Here is a 22,028-nt window from a genome sequence, read left to right as displayed (position 1 = left end):
ATCCTCGGTACAGAGCCCACATACGGGCAAGGAAAAACTCACCCCAGTGGGACGTCGGTGAATGACTATGAGAAACCTTGGAGAGGACCGCATATGTGGGTAACCCCCCCCCTCTAGGGGAGACCGAAAGCAACGGATGTCGAGTGGGTCTGACATAATATTGTGAAAGTCCAGTCCACAGTGGATCCAACACATCAGCGGGAGTCCAGTCCACAGCGGGGCCAACAGGAAACCATCCCGAGCGGAGACGGGTCAGCAGCGCAGAGATGTCCCCAACCGATGCACAGGCTAGTGGTCCACCCGGGGTCCCGGCTCTGGACAGCCAGCACTTCATCCATGGCCACTGGACCTATGCAACTCCCCCTCGCAAGGGACAGGGGAGAAGAGGAGAGAAGAAAAGAAACGGCAGATCAACTGGTCTAAAAAAGGGGGGTCTATTTAAAGGCTAGATTATACAAATGAGTTTTAAGATGGGACTTAAATGCTTCAAAGTTTTCTTTGACAAAAGCGCATAAAACAAACAAAATAATAGTTCCAGCATAAAATCGACAGATATATCTGAAGTTGATCTCGTAACTTAAGTGTTGAAAGTAAAAGAAAAACCTAATTAAAATGTATCACTTTATGAGTGGGGCACCTTTTGGATCCCAAATATATTTACTGATTTTTTATTTATCTTTTCACTGTGATTACTCAAAAATATGAAATAATTAAAATCAATGGTGTACTGCATTATTGATCTTTTAGGGCTCTAATTACTAAATACTGCATATTTCAGTTTTACTATAAAAAAAACTAAGTTGTTTTTGACAGAAAAGCCATAAAACATTAATTTGTATTACTTTGTATCAACTTGAAGTTGACATAGAGATTTACTGTAAGCGTTAAATAATAATTTAAAAAAAATAATCTGACTTATTTTTAACATTTTAATGACTGAGACCCTTTATGGTGCCCGGGACCCCTAAAGGTAAAATAAATAAAAAATCCATATATTTTGTTATGGTTTGAAAATGAAAAATATCAAAATGGCCCCCACATGCTTTAATTTTTCCGTGTGCAGCCCTCAGTGGAAAAAGTTTGGACACCCCTGCACTAGAGGAAACTAAGTGTCACTTATAATTACCGTATTTTTCGGACTATAGGGCGCACCGGATTATAAGGCGCACTGCCGATGAGCGGGTCTAGTCAGGTCTATTTTCATACAAAAGGCGCACCGGATTATAAGGCGCATTAAAGGGGTCATATTATAATTTTTTTCTATCTATATTGTGGTCTACATAACATGTAATGGTGGTTCTTTTGTGAAAGTGTTGCAAAGATTATGTTTTACCGATCATTTTCAAGTAGCTTTCTGAGCGTCTCTTCAGGATGCACCGTATTGTGGGCGGTCTTACCTACGTGGCTCAACTTCGACAGCATCTTCTCCCCGTCATCTCCCAGGACGGGAGTCGAAGAAGTGACAAAAGATGGAGCTAACTGTTTAAATGACATTCAGACTTTACTTAAATCAATAACGGAGCAACATCTTCTCATCCGTGGCTCAATAATGCAACATCAAAACCGGAAATATGTCCCGTGAAAAACCGTCCGACCGGAACCCTCTAATAACTAAAGTTTTGTGGGTGAATAATGTAAACCCTCTACAGTTCTAGTCTATTGACAGATATAAGTAAGAACTTTAAACTACTTTATATTAGAAATAGTAACAGCAAAAGATGAATGCCACATCAGAAAGTAGAGAAAAAGAAGAAGCTTATGACTGGTGTCGGCCCGGACTACAATTGCGGACGCACGCACATTTTCAGGACTTATGCAGATCCCAAATACAGATCAGCAGGTACCAGACGGTAACAAAAGTTGGTTTTGCATAAATTTTGTGGTCCTTATACACACACCATAATAACACTTGTATGTTTAATGCGCTGACAATCCATCAAGCGGTGCGGCTTCATAGCTTACCGAAGTCGTACTAAAAACATTTTGACAGATTTTTTGAGCGCCGTGTGTAACATTGTTTATTCTCAATGGAACATTTAAAGTTTTGTTATTGTTTACTGCCATCATATTGCCGCCTACACGTATCTCTTACACTACCGTGCAAAAGTTTGGGGTCACCCAAACAATTTTGTGGAATAGCCTTCATTTCTAAGAACAAGAATAGACTGTCGAGTTTCAGATGAAAGTTCTCTGTTTCTGGCCATTTTGAGCGTTTAATTGACCTCACAATTGTGATGCTCCAGAAACTCAATCTGCTCAAAGGAAGGTCAGTTTTGTAGCTTCTGTAACGAGCTAAACTGTTTTCAGATGTGTGAACATGATTGCACAAGGGTTTTCTAATCATCAATTAACCTTCTGAGCCAATGAGCAAACACATTGTACCATTAGAACACTGGAGTGATAATTGCTGGAAATGGGCCTCTACACACCTATGTAGATATTGCACCAAAAACCAGACATTTGCAGCTAGAATAGTCATTTACCACATTAGCAATGTATAGAGTGTATTTCTTTAAAGTTAAGACTAGTTTAAAGTTATCTTCATTGAAAAGTACAGTGCTTTTCCTTAAAAAATAAGGACATTTCAATGTGACCCCAAACTTTTGAACGGTAGTGTATGTATGACTGCCATCTACTGGTCACACTCATCATTACAGCATGTACCAAATAAAACTGCTTCGGGGTCAGTAAGCACAACCAGAATTATGCCGTACTTTAAGCGCACCGGGTTATAAGGCGCAATGTCGATTTTTGAGAAAATGAAAGGATTTTAAGTGCGCCTTATAGTCAGAAAAATACGGTAATTGATTCACAACATATTCTTCTTTGCCTATATGTGTTTATCTTTAAAGTTTACTTAAGAGTTGACTCGAGATCCCTTGCTGCTCAATGCAAATCCCCATGTTCTCCACCTATACAAATCCCTAAAGTTGAACTACATACCTCCTTTAAGCCTCCTGACGTGTCGTTGGCAAGTCAACACTGGCTTTAAGTGTGACATTTTACTCTTGCTGTTTGTACCAAACTGACCTTACGGACAAGGTAATTTTCCTGGAGTTTATTTGTGATCCTTTGTCGTGTTTTTCCACTGTGGCATGAGCGACTCTGTTTTCATATTTAGTTTCTGACTGCCTCGTCTGTCATTGGACCACACCACGTGCAACACCTGGCCCAAAGCAAACATACATCATTCACTTAATGACCTTGTCTCTCATAAGCAAAATGTAAACATGAGTGATTTTCTCGTGACTAGTAAGTTTTAAACACCAAAAGTTGCATTTGTGTTATACAGCATTACCATATGAAACATGTATAGAAGATTATTAAAGTAATCACATTTTATTATGGTTCATGGTTTGGTTTAAATTTATCTTGAACATGTGTACAATTACAACATGATGCATCATCATTTCTAGTTTTTCAACATGTTCGAAAAGAAGTAGACAGAAGCAAGGCTTATTTAATCCTACCCCTTTTCCATTTCATAGCAATTGCTAACACTTGTATTCACTTCCTGTTCTCAATTTGTACACAATTTACTCCATAAATAATACAATTCTAAAAAAATGAATGAATAGATAAATAAATAATAGACAGTGAAGTAAATTGTGCTTCATATAGTGAGACGAATCAGATTATCTCATTTTCAATTAATTCAAAATGTTTATCGGGATTCTTCTTCTTTGTACTTTGTAAACACTTTGAGTTTGAACAGTTTCTTAAACTCTTGTTTGATTTTTTTACTTAATCAATTCCATAATTGAATTCCACATACTGATATACTAAAGGTTTTCAGTGTCCTACGTACATACAAATGTTTTAAAGGCCTACTGAAATAAAACATTTTTTTATTTAAACGGGGATAGCAGATCCATTCTATGTGTCATACTTGATCATTTCGCGATATTGCCATATTTTTGCTGAAAGGATTTAGTAGAGAACATCGACGATAAAGTTCGCAACTTTTGGTCGCTGATAAAAAAGCCTTGCCTGTACCGGAAGTAGCGTGACGTCGCAGGTTGAAGGGCTCCTCACATTTTCCCATTGTTTACACCAGCAGCGAGAGCGATTCAAACCGAGAAAGCAACGATTACCCCATTAATTTGAGCAAGGATGAAAGATTCGTGGATGAGGAACGTGAGAGTGAAGGAGTAGAGTGCAGTGCAGGACGTATCTTTTTTCGCTCTGACCGTAACTTAGGTACAAGCTGGCTCATTGGATTCCACACTCTCTCCTTTTTCTATTGTGGATCACGGATTTGTATTTTAAACCACCTCGGATACTATATCCTCTTGAAAATGAGAGTCGAGAACGCAAAATGGACATTCACAGTGACTTTTATCTCCACGACAATACATCGGCGAAACACTTTAGCTACGGAGCTAGCGTGATAGCATCGGGCTTAACTGCAGATAGAAACAAAAGAAATAAGCCCCTGACTGGACGGATAGACAGAAAATCTACAATACTATTAAACCATGGACCTGTAAATACACGGTAAATGCTTTCCAGCCTGGCGAAGGTTAACAATGCTGTTGCTAACGACGCCATTGAAGCTAACTTAGCAACGGGACCTCACAGAGCTATGCTAAAAACATTAGCTATCCACCTACGCCAGCCAGCCCTCATCTGCTCATCAACACCCGTGCTCACCTGTGTTCCAGCGATCGACGGCTAGCGTCGGATAGCGCGTCTGCTATCCAACTCAAAGTCCTCCTGGTTGTGTTGCTGCAGCCAGCCGCTAATACACCGATCCCACCTACAGCTTTCTTCTTTGCAGTCTCCATTGTTCATTAAACAAATTGCAAAAGATTCACCAACACAGATGTCCAGAATAATGTGGAATTTTGCGATGAAAACAGAGCTTTTTGTATTGGGATACAATGTGTCCGAATATTTCCGCTTCAACCATTGACGTCACGCGCCAACGTCATCATACATAGACGTTTTCAACCGGAAGTTTCCCGTGAAATTTAAAATTGCACTTTATAAGTTAACCCGGCCGTATTGGCATGTGTTGCAATGTTAAGATTTCATCATTGATGTATAAACTATCAGACTGCGTGGTCGGTAGTAGTGGCTTTCAGTAGGCCTTTAATTCATTGCCATTGTTTCTCTGGCATGATTAATTCTGCATAAGTCCAGTAAACCTTTTCTCTTTATTTTGTAGGCACAGTTGATCTGTGACTTATGTTTGCTTTTACCACACCTCCAGTTAATCCTCACTTTGGAACATTGTCCACACATAAATGTTTTTTTTTCCATTTTATCCTTGCGTCCACACAGTTCCAGCATTTTTAAATGCTATATCCACTTTTTTAAATATAGTTTCCAAACAATTACAAAACTGATACATTCCAAAAACAAAAGGTTTCGCTATGCGTAGACAAGGCTTCCGTTTCTAGCAGATGTGTCGAACTTTGCTGGCCAGCTGCTAGACTTTCCACTGATTACCAAGTGTCGCTTGATAAGACGTGTGTTGCTGAATTTGTACTTCTGTTTAATCCAGAACCAGACTGATGATAGAAGTCGCTCACAAATAGGTGCGAGCATTGGTTGAAAAGCAATCGAGTGGTTTGTCTTCTGTTGCATGCATCTTTAATGAGAATTCAATGTCAGTCTTCCGACTGCCTGAGTTTTACTGACTAATTTATCCCCCAAAAACATTGTATTGATCAATAATATATGAAGATGCGTGACTGAAGGATGAGTGGGTGGTATCATGAGGTAGTGAGCAATAATACTGTAATCCTATTAAGACTAAACGTAAAAAATGAAGGTTTTTTTTTTTATTATGAGCCCCGTGATTGACTGGCGACCAGTCCAAAATGTGTCTCCAGACCACCTGTGACAATTACCAAATTGACCAATATAGAAAAATAAAATAAATAGATGGTCTTCACTGATGTATGTACTCTACTGTGGGCCAGTTTGGTATTGCATGATATTACAAAACCCAAAACCAGTGAAGTTGGCACCTTGTGTAATTAGTCAATAAAAACAGAATACGATGATTTGCGAATCTTTGTCAACTTATATTCGATTGAATAGACTGCAAAGACAAGATATTTAATGTTCGAACTGAGAAACTTAATTTTTTTTGCAAATAGCCATTAACTTAGAATTTAATGGCATCAACACATTGCAAAAAAGTTGGCAGAGGGCCATTTTCACCACTGTGTTACATGGCCTTTCCTTTCAGCGAAGCCGACGGCATTTCTGGGTGTTGTTGATAAATGGCTTCCGATTTGCATTGTAGAGTTTTAACTTGCACTTACTTGTAGTTACTGACAGTGGTTTTCTGAAGTGTTCCTGAGCCCATGTGGTGATATCTTTTACACACTGATGTCACTTTTGGATGCCTGAGGGATCTAAGGTCCGTAACATAATCGCTCACGTGCAGTGAATTCTCCAGATTCTCTGAACCTTTTGATGATATTACGGACCGTAGATGGTGAAATCCCTAAATTCCTTGCGATTGCTTGTTGAGAAATATCGTTCTTAAACTGTTCGACAATTTGCTCACGCATTTGTTCACAAAGTGGTGACCCTCGCCCCATCCTTGTTTGTGAATGACTGAGCTTTTCATGGAAGCTGCTTTTATACCCAATCATGGCACCCACCTGTTCCCAATTAGCCTGTTCAACTGTGGGATGTTCCAAATAAGTGTTTAATGAGCATTCCTCAACTTTGTCAGTCTTTTTTGCCACTTGTGCCAGACTTTTTGAAACATGTTGCAGGCATCAAATTCCAAATAAGCTAATATTTGCAAAAAATAACAAAGTTTTACAGTTCGAACGTTAAGTATCTTATCTTTGCAGTCTATTCAATTGAATATACACTACCGTTCAAAAGTTTGGGGTCACCCAAACAATTTTGTGGAATAGCCTTCATTTCTAAGAACAAGAATAGACTGTCGTATTTCAGATGAAAGTTCTCTTTTTCTGGCCATTTTGAGCGTTTAATTGACCCCACAAATGTGATGCTCCAGAAACTCAATCTGCTCAAAGGAAGGTCAGTTTTGTAGCTTCTGTAACGAGCTAAACTGTTTTCAGATGTGTGAACATGATTGCACAAGGGTTTTCTAATCATCAATTAGCCTTCTGAGCCAATGAGCAAACACATTGTACCATTAGAACACTGGAGTGATAGTTGCTGGAAATAGGCCTCTATACACCTATGTAGATATTGCACCAAAAACCAGACATTTGCAGCTAGAATAGTCATTTACCACATTAGCAATGTATAGAGTGTATTTCTTTAAAGTTAAGACTAGTTTAAAGTTATCTTCATTGAAAAGTACAGTGCTTTTCCTTCAAAAATAAGGACATTTCAATGTGACCCCAAACTTTTGAACGGTAGTGTAGGTTGAAAAGGATTTGCAAATCATTGTATTCTGTTTTTATTTACGATTTAGACAACGTGCCAACTTCACTGGGTTTGGGTTTTGTACATCACCAGAAGATAAAGCATCTAATATCCGTCCAGTCAGATTGCTTCACTTTCATCCAAAACTTTCACCAACTCGACAACATTCTTAAACATCAAATAATCCTTTTGTTGTGCTCCGTTAAATGAAGAATTGTTTGACCAATCAAGTTAAAGATCCTATGAGGTCATGCTCTGGTCAGTTTCCATTGTGCTGGGTCACGCTTTGACTGTCACTGGCATGTCATTCATTAATTTACATTTTTTTCAAACTATTTTGTCTACTCAAGAAAATACGGGTCTTACTTTAGTTCCTAAATGTTGGGCCATTCTGTTTTTGAAAGGACAATTGGCCACCCTATTCGTGTTTCTCAAGAAAATGCCTTACTCGTGCACAGAGAAATCAAACGAAGCAATGTTTGATTCCTGGAACATTCTAATCCTCCAGCCAGTCTCCATTGTGCTGGGTCACGCTTTGACTGTGACTGGCATAAAAGTGGAGCAGCACCTGCCGCAGAAAGCCCCCCAGCCATTAACTGTGTGGTCCTTATCTAATCCATACATCCTCTTTCCTTATCTCGTCTCTTCTATTCATGGGAGCGAGCCCAAGTGTAGGACAAGGCATAGAATATCTAATTAGAGAAAGGCAGGAGCGTCCCTCTGGCTTCTTTGTCATAATGTCTGTTTTTTTTGGCTACTGTCCTTTGAGACAATGATTAGGTCTGTACTCTGTTACTTATAGTCCCATTTAGACAGGCAAGTGCTTTTAGACTGTCATCAGATTGCTGTTAGTACTGTTTTTTGGAGGGGGTTGTGTTTGTTTTGAGCAATAAAAAAACATGTTGTGTGTCTTTGATGTCTATTCAGACAGTGGTGTTTACTGAACCGGCAGATTTGTTGAAGGCTGGAAAGTGTTTTAAATGTTTCTGTGGTAACCAGGAAAACTGTCCATGTTGATTTGGCCAGACTACAAAAGAGCAGCTGAAGCCGTCCTTTTTTCCCTGTAGTTTCCTGTGTGTGTGTGTGTGTGTGTGTGTGTGTGTGTGTGTGTGTGTGTGTGTGTGTGTGTGTGTGTGTGTGTGTGTGTGTGTGTGTGTGTGTGTGTGTGTGTGTGTGTGTGTGTGTGTGTGTGTGTTGTTTTTTCTTCTTGAGACATCAAGGAGGATAAGAACCGTCCATATGAGGACCGTGTGGAAAAAGTTAGGACATAAATCATGGTCCCAATACGGAAAACCATTGCATCTAATAGGTAATGTCTCATTTGCACCCCTGGTGGTGAAATCTATCAAAATTAGGGTGGTACCAAAAAGTAGGAATTTTTCAAATTGATTTTGTGTCGGTTTTAAAGGTGCTCCCCCTCTGGTCAACATATGAAATAACAAGTGTTTGTGTAAGAAACGGAAAGGTGACCCTTTGGCCAAAATGTATTTTATATATACACACACACACATATAAATGATAAATGATAAATGGGTTATACTTGTATAGCGCTTTTCTACCTTCAAGGTACTCAAAGCGCTTTGACACTATTTCCACATTTACCCATTCACACACACATTCACACACTGATGGCGGGAGCTGCCATGCAAGGCGCTAACCAGCAGCCATCAGAGGCAAAGGGTGAAGTGTCTTGCCCAAGGACACAACGGACGTGACTAGGAAGGTAGAAGGTGGGAATTGAACCCCAGTAACCATATATATATATATGTGTGTGTGTATATATATACATATATATATATATATATATATATATATACAGTATATATGTATGTATATACAGACATACTGTAATAGCTAGAAGTAAATAAAAATTAAAAAACAATTACAAACAAAACAAACTAAAAGCTTACTTTTTTTCGGAGTTCTCAAGAAAGTAACAAATACAAGAATGTGTGTGCGTGTGCGTGCATGCTTTGATTGATTGATTGAAACTTTTATTAGTAGATTGCACAGTACAGTACATATTCCGTCCAATTGACCATTAAATGGTAACAACCGACTAAGTTTTTCAACTTGTTTAAGTCAGAGTCCACGTTAATCAATTCATGGTAAAATGTATTTGTGTTAAAATGTAATTGATTATTCATTAGTGATGTTCCGATTTAAGGTTTTATGCTGGCGATTGCGATACCGATCAGCCATGAGTGAAATCAGCGGATACCTATACCCATAATAATAATCATCATCATTATTTATTTGTATTCCTTTCATGAAAATGCATATATACAAGCCACGTACAGTTCACGCTTTCATAGTTTTTTTCTTCTTATACATTTCCATTATCAGAAAGGAGCAGCTGGAAGAATAATATTCTTATATTTATCTGCACCCCTTTTTAACACAAATTATTTTATATGACTTTATCACTGTTCCCTCCACCAACACCCGAACTCCAACATACATTTTAATTTTCGTTTAAGCATTTTCACAATGACACGTCCAATCAAAATCAAAAATCAGTTCGATACACTGCCATTGGTCTCTTTTTAAGTTAAAGTTAAAGTTAATTTAGTTTTTGTAACTGTTTTTAAATTCAAAAACATTCTCGCAACTTTTTAGGTCTTTCTTTAGAGAATTCCATGCTTTCACACCAGCAACAGACGAGCACATTTGTTTCAAATGTTCGCGCTATTGGATGTTTAAAGTCATACGGCCTTCTGTGATTCTCATCTTCAGACGTGAACACAAATAACTTTTGTAAGTCCTTCGGAAGAACTTTATTTTTAGCTTTGAACATCACTTATAGCGTATGCAATTCTACAATGTCTTTTAGTTTTGTCTGATGAAATGTTATTGCCTGGAGTTCTGTTTGGAGGAAACCGCTCATCACCAGGCCAATACCATCCCTACAGTGAAGCACGGTGGTGGCAGCATCATGCTGTGGGGGTGTTTTTCAGCGGCAGGAACTGGGCGACTAGTCAGGATAGAGGAAAAGATGAATGCAGCAATGTACAGAGACATGCTGGGATGAAAATCAACGCTTCTCATTCAACCTGATGGAGCTTGAGAGGTGTTACAAAGAGGAATGGGGGAAACCTCCCAAAGATAGGTGTGTCAAGCTTGTTGCATCATATTCAAAAAGACTTGAGGCTCTAATTGCTTTCAAAGGTACATCAACAAAGTATTGAGCAAATACTATGAATACATTTGTACATGTGTTTATTTTAGGTTTTTATTTTTAATACATTTGCAAAGTTAAAAACAAACTGTTCACATTGTCATTATGGGGTATTGTTTGTAGATTTTGAGGACAACAATTAATGTATTCCATTTTGGAATAAAGCTGTAACATAACGTGGGAAAAGTAAATACATTCCAGATGCACTGAAAATGGTCAACAATTTGGCATTGATCAAAACTAGGCCTTGCCAAAGGTCTGCATGTAGTTTAGAGCAATTTTAGTCGTTATTTCTGCTATCCTTCTGAGAAAAAATTGTTTTTGACCTATTTCTTTTGTCAGTTACAGATTTCTGAGAAAATAGCCTCAGGAAGATGTCTTATTCTGTTATATACAGTAGACCTATTATGCTCCGGAAGGTGTCTCCTTACTCTGGATCTTTAAAGGCCTACTGAAATTATTTTTTTTAAATTTAAACGGGGATAGCAGATCCATTCTATGTGTCATACTTGATCATTTCGCGATATTGCCATATTTTTGCTTAAAGGTTTTAGTAGAGAACATCGAAGATAAAGTTCGCAACTTTTGGTCGCTGATAAAAAAAAAAAGCCTTGCCTGTACCGGAAGTAGCGTGACGTCACAGGTTGAAGGGCTCCTCACATTTCCCCGTTGTTTACACTAGCAGCGAGAGCGATTCGGACCGAGAAAGCGACGATTACCCCATTAATTTGAGCCAGGATGAAAGATTTGTGGATGAGGAACGTGAGAGTGAAGGACTAGAGTGCAGTGCAGGACGCATCTTTTTTCGCTCTGACCGTAACTTAGGTACAAGCTGGCTCATTGGATTCCACACTCTCTCCTTTTTCTATTGTGGATCACGGATTTGTATTTTAAACCACCTCGGATACTATATCCTCTTGAAAATGAGAGTCGAGAACGCGAAATGGACATTCACAGTGACTTTTATCTCCACGACAATACATCGGCGAAGCACTTTAGCTACAGAGCTAACGTGATAGCATCGGGCTTAACTGCAGATAGAAACAAAAGAAATAAACCCCTGACTGGAAGGATAGACAGAAAATCAACAATACTATTAAACCATGGACATGTAAATACACGGTTAATGCTTTCCAGCCTGGCAAAGCTTAACAATGCTGTTGCTAACGACGCCATTGAAGCTAACTTAGCAACGGGACCTCACAGAGCTATGCTAAAAACATTAGCTATCCACCTACGCCAGCCAGCCCTCATCTGCTCATCAACACCCGTGCTCACCTGCGTTCCAGCGATCAACGGAGCGACGAAGGACTTCACCCAATCATCGATGCGGTCGGCGGCTAGCGTCGGATAGCGCGTCTGCTATCCAAGTCAAAGTTCTCCTGGTTGTGTTGCTACAACCAGCCGCTAATACACCAATCCCACCTACAACTTTCTTCTTTGCAGTCTTCATTGTTCATTAAACAAATTGCAAAAGATTCACCAACACAGATGTCCAGAATACTGTGGAATTTTGCGATGAAAACTGAGCTTTTTGTATTGGCTACAGTGTGTCCGAATACTTCCGTTTCAACGATTGACGTCACGCGCATACGTCATCATACATAGACGTTTTCAACCGGAAGTTTCGCGGGAAATTTAAAATTGCACTTTATAAGTTAACCCGGCCGTATTGGCATGTGTTGCAATGTTAAGATTTCATCATTGATATATAAACTATCAGACTGCGTGGTCGGTAGTAGTGGGTTTCAGTAGGCCTTTAATCCTACCCACACTGCACCGACAGCTGGTGCAGAGGTGTTGCTTTTTGCCATTACTGCATGAGTCTGACTGTCGTCGCTGGGTGTGAAAGTTGTCTGTCCACTGTAAGTCGGTTTCTTCCCTCAATATCCAGAAGAGCCCCAGCAATGTTGATTTACTGGAAAAGGGCCAGCTGTCACAGCTGTATTGAGGCTTTGTCTGTGAATGCACCCTGTTTATCGTCGCTGCCTTGAACCAAGAAACGCAATTCAAGTCACATGGTCACCTCTGACCCGACCGCATTTTAGTTTGGGTCTTGATGATACAAGGGCTGACGGGGACCTTTTGTGGAGAAGTAACGAGTTAGGAGTGCCAGGCATTCTTATTTAAGTCAACGTAACCTGCAGTTAAGAGTGCAGGACAGATTTATCAGATGGATCATGTCGTATTTGGTTCAGGGGGCTTTCTGTCATTGGAGATTAACAGGGTCCATTTTGAGGTGGAGAGGGTCAATCTGTTTTCAATGTCACGAGAACCTCCGCATGTTATATATGTGGTACTGTTGCTGTAAAAAAAAAAAAAGGTGTTATTCCCAGTCTGACACTGGTCAACCTCGCAGTTGTGCAGATTTAGAAGCAATTTGTCCCATGGAAATACTAGGAATTTAATCAATCTGTTCAACGGTCAAACTGCCCCCATGATATATTTACAATGTTATAAGTAACATTGAGTGAGAGTCAATCACAGGTTCTCAAAAGTATTTTCACCAAATATCATCTTAGAAAAAACTTGGCTATATAAGTACCACCATAATGAACCAACATTAAAACACAACAGTGTAGTAGGCCTGAGTATTCAATAATACAAGGCAAAGAATTTATTTAACAAGTATATTTTATATTTTTAACATTATACATAGTTTGAACAGTAACACTGTGTTTGAGTACCGGACAACGTGTCTGTGGAAGTCGCTTCCTAGCGGTCCCACTGACAGACACTTCACTGGAGCCAAGCGTGCAAGTTTTAACAAGGTTTTAATAATCATTTGGTTAAAGACAACAGATGATTATATTACCACGTACCACCTGTGAAATCTAATCACCTGCCAGCTGTGTCTCGCCGCCAGCACATGCCCCGCCCCTATCCGATGGTGCTCCGCCCTCAACACCATTGACAGAGGCGGTGACCTTTGCTCCTGCGGGCACGCTGATCACACTCTCCCTCCACAGTGTCAATGAATGCTCTCATTCATCCAGGTCATTGTAATCTCAGGGCATCAAATCGATCGCAACGGGACTGTTTGGTTCGTCTTATAAGACGTTCCGCCTCTCATTCGAGTCGGCTTCATCAGTTCATGCTCATAGACTTGGATTGGTCAGATCTAGTCTAGCGGCTGGTGCCAAAACCCCAAATATTTATACTCCAAAACCAGGAGGGTGTGCCTGGCCAAGGATGGTTTCGCCCTATCGTAGTGAGAAAAACAACTGTTTTGATGCAAACGAGCTATCCTACTGTCAAAGCCAACGACAGTCGTTGAGTAATTTCCCCTCGTTAGCATTGAGGTATTGTGTGGCAGAATGATCGCTGTGGATCGACTACTACCAGTCCAAAATAGTCAGAATCCCCCATGTTAGCATTCCATTCAGCTGTAAACAAATGGCATTCTGGTCACCTTCTGTCACCAGAATGTTTCTAACTCATGTTATTTCTTGGAGGCTAAATTGCAGAGTCTTTGTTGAAAGGACAGTATTGTTTGTGGGGGACAGGTGGCGTGGCAAACCACCTCCTTTGTTCAGGGATGGTTTTTTTCAATCTTGACATTGATGGCTTCCCTCACTACTCTTTCGTACCATCCGTCCTCCCTGTCCAGAATCTGTACATTTTTGTTCTCAAAGGACTGCTGTTTCTCCCTGAGGTGCAGGTAGACGGCTGAATCTTGGCCTGAACAGTTTGTCCGTCTATGCTGTACCGTGCGTCGGCTAAGTGGTTGTTTTGTTTTCCCAATATGTGAATCAGTGCATTCAGCATTACACCGGATAGCATACACCAGATTGTTTTTGTGGTTGTGGGGTGTCCGGTCAATAGGATGCACTAGTCTCTGTCTCAGGGTGTTGCTTGGTTTGATGTGTACTGGGATGTTGTGTTGGTTAAAAATTATTCAGAGTTTCCCAGATAGACCTGATACATATGGAATGACAATATTTTTCCATCTGTCACCTTTTCCTCCTCATACACTCTGTTCTTGTTATTTCTGGAACTGGATGCACTTTTCACAAACGACCAGCTGGGGTAACCAAAGGTTTTGAGGGCTTCCCTCAAATGCCTATGCTCTTCCCCTTTAGCCTGTGGGCTGGTAGGAACATTATCGGCTCTGTGTTGAAGGGTTCCGACAACTCCCAGTTTGTGTTCCACTGGGTGGTGTGAGTCAAAAAGTAGGTGTTGATCAGTATGTGTGGGTTTTCGGTAAACCCCAACACGGAGGCCCCTGTTTTCTCCAATGTGGACACCACAGTCCAAAAAAGGCAACTTACTGTCTTTGACATCCTCACATGTGAACTTGATGTTTTTGTCCACTGAGTTGATGTGCTCGGTGAAGGGTTGCACTTCTTGGTTTCTGATTTTCACCCAGGTGTCATCCACATATCTGTACCAGTGACTTGGTGATGTTTCCTTAAATGAGCTCAGAGCTTTCTTTTCCATGTCCTCCATGTAAAGGATTGCTACTCTTGGGGATACAGGTGATCCCATGACACATCCATGTTTTTGTTGGTAAACTGTTCCCATGAATTGAGAGAGTGTAGTGTTAAAGGCCTACTGAAAGCCACTACTACCGACCACGCAGTCTGATAGTTTATATATCAATGATGAAATCTTAACATTGCAACACATGCCAATACGGCCGGGTTAGATTAGTAAAGTGCAATTTTAAATTTCCCGAGAAATATCCTGCTGAAAACGTCACGGTATGATGACGTTTGCGTGTGACGTCACGGATTGTAGCGGACATTTTGGGACACCATTGTGGCTGTCTGTTTTCATCGCAAAATTCCACAGTATTCTGGACATCTGTGTTGGTGAATCTTTTGCCATTTGTTTAATGAACAATGAAGACAGGAAAGAAGAAAGCTGTAGGTGGGAAGCGGTGTATTAGCGGCCGGCTGCAGCAACACAAACACGTAGCCGGTGTTTCATTGTTTACATTCCCGAAATATGACAGTCAAGCTTTACCATTGGCCTGTGGAGAACTGGGACAACAGAGACTCTTACCAGGAGGACTTTGAGTTGGATACGCATGCTTGTGGAGAACTGGGACAACAGAGACTCTTACCAGGAGGACTTTGAGTTGGATACGCGCTACCGTGAGTACGCAGCTGCGGCTACCAAACATTTGATCGCTTGCCCGTACGTGCGTGCCGCTATGTGCATGTCACGTACGTAACTTTGGGGAAATATATGTGCTGTATGAACTTTACGGAGGTGAACGGTACTTTGGGCTGTGGGATTGAGTGTGTTGTGCGGGTGTTTGAGTTGTATTGGCGGGTTATATGGACGGGAGGGGGGAGGTGTTTGTTATGCGGGATTAATTTGTGGCATATTAAATATAAGCCTGGTTGTGTTGTGGCTAATAGAGTATGTATATGTCTTGTGTTTATTTACTGTTTTAGTCATTACCAGCTGAATATCAGGTCCCACCCGCCTCTCACAGCATCTGAATCGCTTCCACTGCCCTCTAATCCTTCACTCTCACTTTCCTCCTCCACGAATCTTTCATCCTCGCTCAAATTAATGGGGTAATCGTCGCTTTCTCGGTCCGAATCGCTCTCGCTGCTGGTGGCCATGATTGTAAACAATGTGCAGATGTGAGGAGCTCCACAACCTGTGACGTCACGCTACTTCCGGTACAGGCAAGGCTTTTTTATCAGCGACCAAAAGTTGCGGACTTTATCGTTGATGTTCTCTACTAAATCCTTTCAGAATATGGCAATGTCGCGAAATGATCAAGTATGACACGTATAATGGACCTGCTATCCCCGTTTAAATAAGAAAATCTCATTTCATTAGGCCTTTAAGGCAATGTTCCAGCAAAAGGCAAATCTGATCTGGGTTTAGTGTGGATCTATCCTGTAAGGTTTGATCACCTAGTAGATGTTGCTTCACCGTCTCTACCGCATCCTGGCTTGTAATACAGGTGAACAGTTAGTTTGATTTGAAGTTCATTTTTCCCACGATCGCAAACACACCTTCCGTGGCTGAGAGTGAATTGTCGGAGAATTAGGAAGTGTTCTAGTGTGTCCGGGGGAAGCACGGAGACAAAAGTGTGTGCACGGGAGATAAAAATTGGCATAAAATTGGCAATCAATGTTAAAATTAGCCTCAGACTTTGTTTGACTTCTTCTGCAGGCTACAATACATTATATTACTTGAATCTGTTTTCACGATCAAAATAGGTTACAGGTTTTAAAAAAAGCTCCTTCTGGTTGCATTTTTTTGTTTTTTTTAATCGATTTATGAAAATTATGAATCGATCCAGAATCAGGCTGAATAAAAATCGTGAATCGGATGTGAATCAATGTTTTAGTGCACTCCTACTAAATATATTGCGTTTTTATTTGTTTTAATATATTTGTTTGGGTAAAAGATATTAGTGTTGTTTATAAACTCCCTTTTAAGCACATTTGAAAATAATGATAATTTTGGTCACGATAACTGTGATATGAAATGTTCATACCGTCACATCCCTAATTGAAAACAAGAGTACTATCAATATATGATCAATATTAGACTGATTATAATCAATGTTTTTTTTTTTACAAAATCATTTTTTTGTCAGGGAATAATTCCCTGCACACAGGAGGACTTTCAGGGGAAAAAAAACAAAGGTTTTGAATTAAAAGTAAATAGTAATTGTTTAGTTATCCTATACTGTTGAATTTGTTTATTGCTCCAACACTTTAATGTAATAAAAGAAAATAAGGAACACGTTTTAATATTCCGTTGACATTGTTACACTGTCAATAGCACTATTGATTGATTGATTGAAACTTTTATTAGTAGATTGCACAGTTCAGTACATATTCCATACAATTGACCACTAAATGGTAACACCCGAATACGTTTTTTAACTTGTCTAAGTCGGGGTCCACGTAAATCAATTCATGGTAACTAACTGTAAATAAACCAAGAAAATTGCATTCAACACATGTGATCAGTATTGGTATTGGCCGATCTCACTCATGGATGATTATTATTGGTATCGGCAGCATAAAACCCTAATAAACACACTCCTGATCCTTACTATTCCATGTGTGGTGTCAACAAGTAGCTTGTTCTCATAGTTACATAGAAGTTTATGCTTAACATTGATAACAAATAATTGATGCGTAGCTTTGAGAGTAAAGGCCAAAACCGCTCAAGATTTTCTGGGAACTTCTGGGATTTAGAACTCTAGTTTCTTATAGTCTGGTATTTTCCAGAAGGTTTTGGTCAAGCACCAATTGACCCACTACAGGGGCATGGACTTCACATATTGCAAAGGCCACGATATCGCCCGTTTGTCTTCCTGATTGTTTTTTTTCATCTTCTAACGAGATGGTGGTTTTATTCTTGTTTCAGACAAATTCAATGCTTACGTGACACTGAAGGTACAGAATGTCAAAAGCACAACTATCACCGTGCGAGGGGACCAGCCTTCCTGGGAACAGGATTTCATGTTGTAAGTAGACAAAGAAGATGTTATCGTGTTTTCTGAATCTCAAACAAGATCCTACCGTAGTACTTATTGAATAAAACTGCTTGCAACTCTATCTCGAACTGAGTCATAGCTGCTTGTTTAATTCAGCGGTTTCATTTCCTCATCGTACATCATGAAAGGTACCCATGGTGATCAGAGCGCTTGCCTGACGTTTCAAGAGTGTTTGTCTTTTGTGAACACGCTCGTTGCGCCTGTGTTTGTTTTTCCACACACTCATCCCTCTATCGTCCATTCAAGATATGCAAGTTTAGCTTGATTCAACAAAAATCATTCAGTTACTGGTTGTTTTTTTTAACCTAGAAAATGCCCTGCAACATCTATTACAGGATTATACGTTGATTAACAAGTAATTACCTAGTCAATGGGTAGTTGAATACGGGACGTGGATTGATTGATTGAAACTTTTATTAGTAGGTTGCACAGTACAGTACATATTCCGTACAATTGACCACTAAATGGTAACACCCGAATAAGTTTTTTAACTGGTTTAAGTCGGGGTCCACGTAAATCAATTCATGGTAAGGGACAGGGAGATTATATTTTACAATTACAACCATAATTAGGGATGTCCGATAATGGCTTTTTGCCGATATCCGATATTCCGATATTGTCCAACTCTTAATTACCGATACTGATATCAACCGATACCGATATCAACCGATACCGATATATACAGTCGTGGAATTAACACATTATTGTGCCTAATTTGGACAACCAGGTATGGTGAAGATAAGGTCCTTTTTAAAAAAATAAAATAAGATAAATAAATTAAAAACATTTCCTTGAATAAAAAAGAAAGTAAAACAATATAAAACAGTTACATAGAAACTAGTAATTAATGAAAATGAGTAAAATTAACTGTTAACGGTTAGTACTATTAGTGGACCAGCAGCACGCACAATCATGTGTGCTTACGGACTGTATCCCTTGCAGACTGTATTGATATATATTGATATATAATGTAGGAACCAGAATATTAATAACAGAAAGAAACAACCCTTTTGTGTGAATGAGTGTGAATGAGTGTAAATGGGGGGGAGAGTTTTTTTGGGGTTAGTGTACTAATTGTAAGTGTATCTTGTGTTTTTTATGTTGATTTAATTTTAAAAAAAATAATAATAATAATAATTTTAAAAAAACGACACCGATAATAAAAAAAACGATACCCATAATTTCCGATATCACATTTTAAAGCATATCGGCCTGCCGATATTATCGGACATCTCTAACCATAATGTTAGGTGCACCTTTACAATCGAAAATCTACAAAAGCTTTTCAAAAGCTCATAAACATTAAGATATTAATGCAGTTGTATTCAGTTGTTGATTGTTGCATTAATATGTTAGCAACAACAGTCATGTTGAACTGCACTGAAAGCGGTTTCCTATATTTCAGTTTGCACTTTCTTATTATTTCAATTTAAGTAGTTTTTAATGCAGTTTGTGCATTTTTACGTCAAAAAGTGTCTTCAAGCACAGCCTAATAAATTGGATAAGATATACAGTGTATTCACAGCGTTTTTTCACATTTTGTTACGTTGCAGCCTTACTCCAAAATGGAATGAATAGATTTTTGACATCAAAATTCTACAGACAAATACCCCATGATGACAATGTGATTTACATTTTTTTATTTTGTCAATTTATTAAAAATAAAACATGTAAAAAAATCACATGTACCGTATTTTTCGGGCCATAGGGTGCACCGGATTAAAAGGCGCACTGCCGATGAGCGTGTCTGTAGAGGTTGCCCTATAGTGGGTTCCTCGGACCACCACACACTGCCACGAGAGCCTGGATTTCAGGGTACAACACTGTTTTATTTTCATCAGTGTTGAGAGCCGTTTGCTTTCCAGCAAAATGTCTTTTTCTGAGTCCGTGTCGCTCTCTCTCTGGCTCCTACTCCAACTCCAACCCTGTGTCTCGTTCCGGCTGCTGCTAATAAAGGCGACAGGTGATTAGATAACAAGGCCAACCTGGGCCATCTACTCACCTGTCGCTGTCTTCGAGGCCGGTCCTTGCACACCCCGTTCCGCGGCAGGCCCGCAGGCCACGCCCACTCCACAGGGTCTATTTTCCTACAAAATGCGCACCGGATTATTACCGTATTTTTCGGACTATAAGTCGCAGTTTTTTTCATAGTTTGGCCGGGGGTGCGACTTATACTCAGGAGTGACTTATGTGTGAAATTATTAACACATTACTGTAAAATATCAAATAATATTATTTATCTCATTCACGTAAGAGACTAGACGTATAAGATTTCATGGGATTTAGCAATTAGGAGTGACAGATTGTTTGGTAAAGGTATGGCATGTTCTATATGTTATAGTTATTTGAATGACTCTTACCATAATATGTTACGTTAACATACCAGGCACGTTCTCAGTTGGTTATTTATGCCTCATATAACGTACACTTATTCAGCCTGTTGTTCACTATTCTTTATTTATTTTAAATTGCCTTTTAAATGTCTATTCTTGGTGTTGGGTTTTATCAAAAACATTTCCCCAAAAAATGCGATTTATACCCCAGTGCGACTGATATGTTTTTTTCCTTCTTTATTATGCATTTTAGGCCGCTGCGACTTATACTCCGGAGCGACTTATAGTCCGAAAAATACGGTTCTTTATTTTCAATGGAACATTTAAAGTTTCTGTGTTGTTTACTGGCGTCATATTGCAGTCTACACGTATCTATTATGTATGACTACCATCTACTGGTCAAACTTATCATTACACCATGTATCAAATAAAATTGCTTCGAGGTCGGTAAGCACAACCAGAACTATTCCGTACATTAGGCGCACCGGGTTATAAGGCGCACTGTCGATTTTAAAGAAAATTAAAGGATTTTAAGTGCGCCTTATAGTCCAAAAAATACGGTATGTACATGTGTTGTGTTTTGTTTTGTTTTGTTTTTTTAATATATCTGCAAATCAAAAAACCCACATTGTCATTATGGGGTATTGTGTGTAAAATGTTGATGACAAAAACTAGAGATGTCCGATAATATCGGACTGCCGATATTATCGGCCGATAAATGCTTCAAAATCTAATATCGGAAATTATCGGTATCGGTTTCAAAATTATCGGTATCGGTTTCAAAAAGTAAAATGTATGACTTTTTAAAACGCCGCTGTACGGAGTGGTACACGGACATAGGGAGAAGTACAGAGCGCCAATGAACCTTAAAGGCACTGCCTTTGCGTGCCGGCCCAGTCACATAATATCTACAGATTTTCACACACGCAAGTGAATGCAATGCATACTTGGTGAACAGCCATACAGGTCACACTGAGGGTGGCCGTATAAACAACGTTAACACTGTTACAAATATGCGCCACACTGTGAACCCACACCAAACAAGAATGACAAACACATTTCGGGAGAACATCCGCACCGTAACACAACATAAACGCAACAGAACAAATACCCAGAAACCCTTGCAGCACTAACTCTTCCGGGACGCTACAATATACACCCCCCAATAATAAATATAGCAGTGCCATGTTGGCATTTTTTTCCATAACTTGAGTTGATTTATTTTGCAAAACCTTGTTACATTGTTTAATGCATCCAGCGCGGCATCACAACAAAATTAGGCATAATAATGTGTTGATTCCACGACTGTATATATCGGTATCGGTTGATATCGGAATCGGTAATTAAGAGTTGGACAATATCGGAATATCGGATATCGACAAAAAAGCCATTATCGGACATCTCTAGTCATATTGCAGTCTACACGAATCTCTTATGTATGACTACCATCTACTGGTCAAACTTATCATTACACCATGTACCAAATAAAACTGCTTTGAGGTCGGTAAGCACAACCAGAATCATTCCGTACATTAGGCACACTGTCGATTTTTGAGAAAATGAAAGGATTTTAAGTGCGCCTCATAGTCCGAAAAATACGGTAGGTACATGTGTTTTGTTTTGCTTTGTTTTGTTTTCTTAATATATCTGCAAATCAAAAAACCCA

The 22,028-nt window shown here is 39.5% G+C and overlaps 1 protein-coding gene across 19 annotated transcripts in view; it reads left to right on the top strand.

Moving 5' to 3' along the window:
- The window catches only part of LOC133638745 (protein unc-13 homolog B-like), a 143,353-nt gene that overhangs the window by 34,207 nt on the left and 87,118 nt on the right, over nt 1-22,028 (top strand). For all 19 annotated transcript variants that reach the window (XM_062031654.1, XM_062031649.1, XM_062031665.1 and 16 more), the window contains exon 3: nt 17,900-17,999. In XM_062031654.1, the coding sequence (XP_061887638.1) occupies nt 17,900-17,999 (100 nt within the window). The remainder of the gene's footprint in view (nt 1-17,899; nt 18,000-22,028) is intronic.

This window comes from Entelurus aequoreus, linkage group LG21 (genome assembly GCF_033978785.1).
Source record: "Entelurus aequoreus isolate RoL-2023_Sb linkage group LG21, RoL_Eaeq_v1.1, whole genome shotgun sequence".
Taxonomy (NCBI): Eukaryota; Metazoa; Chordata; class Actinopteri; order Syngnathiformes; family Syngnathidae; genus Entelurus; species Entelurus aequoreus.
The sequence above is the reverse complement of the archived record's forward strand: the minus strand, read 5'-3'. Positions and strand labels throughout refer to the sequence as shown.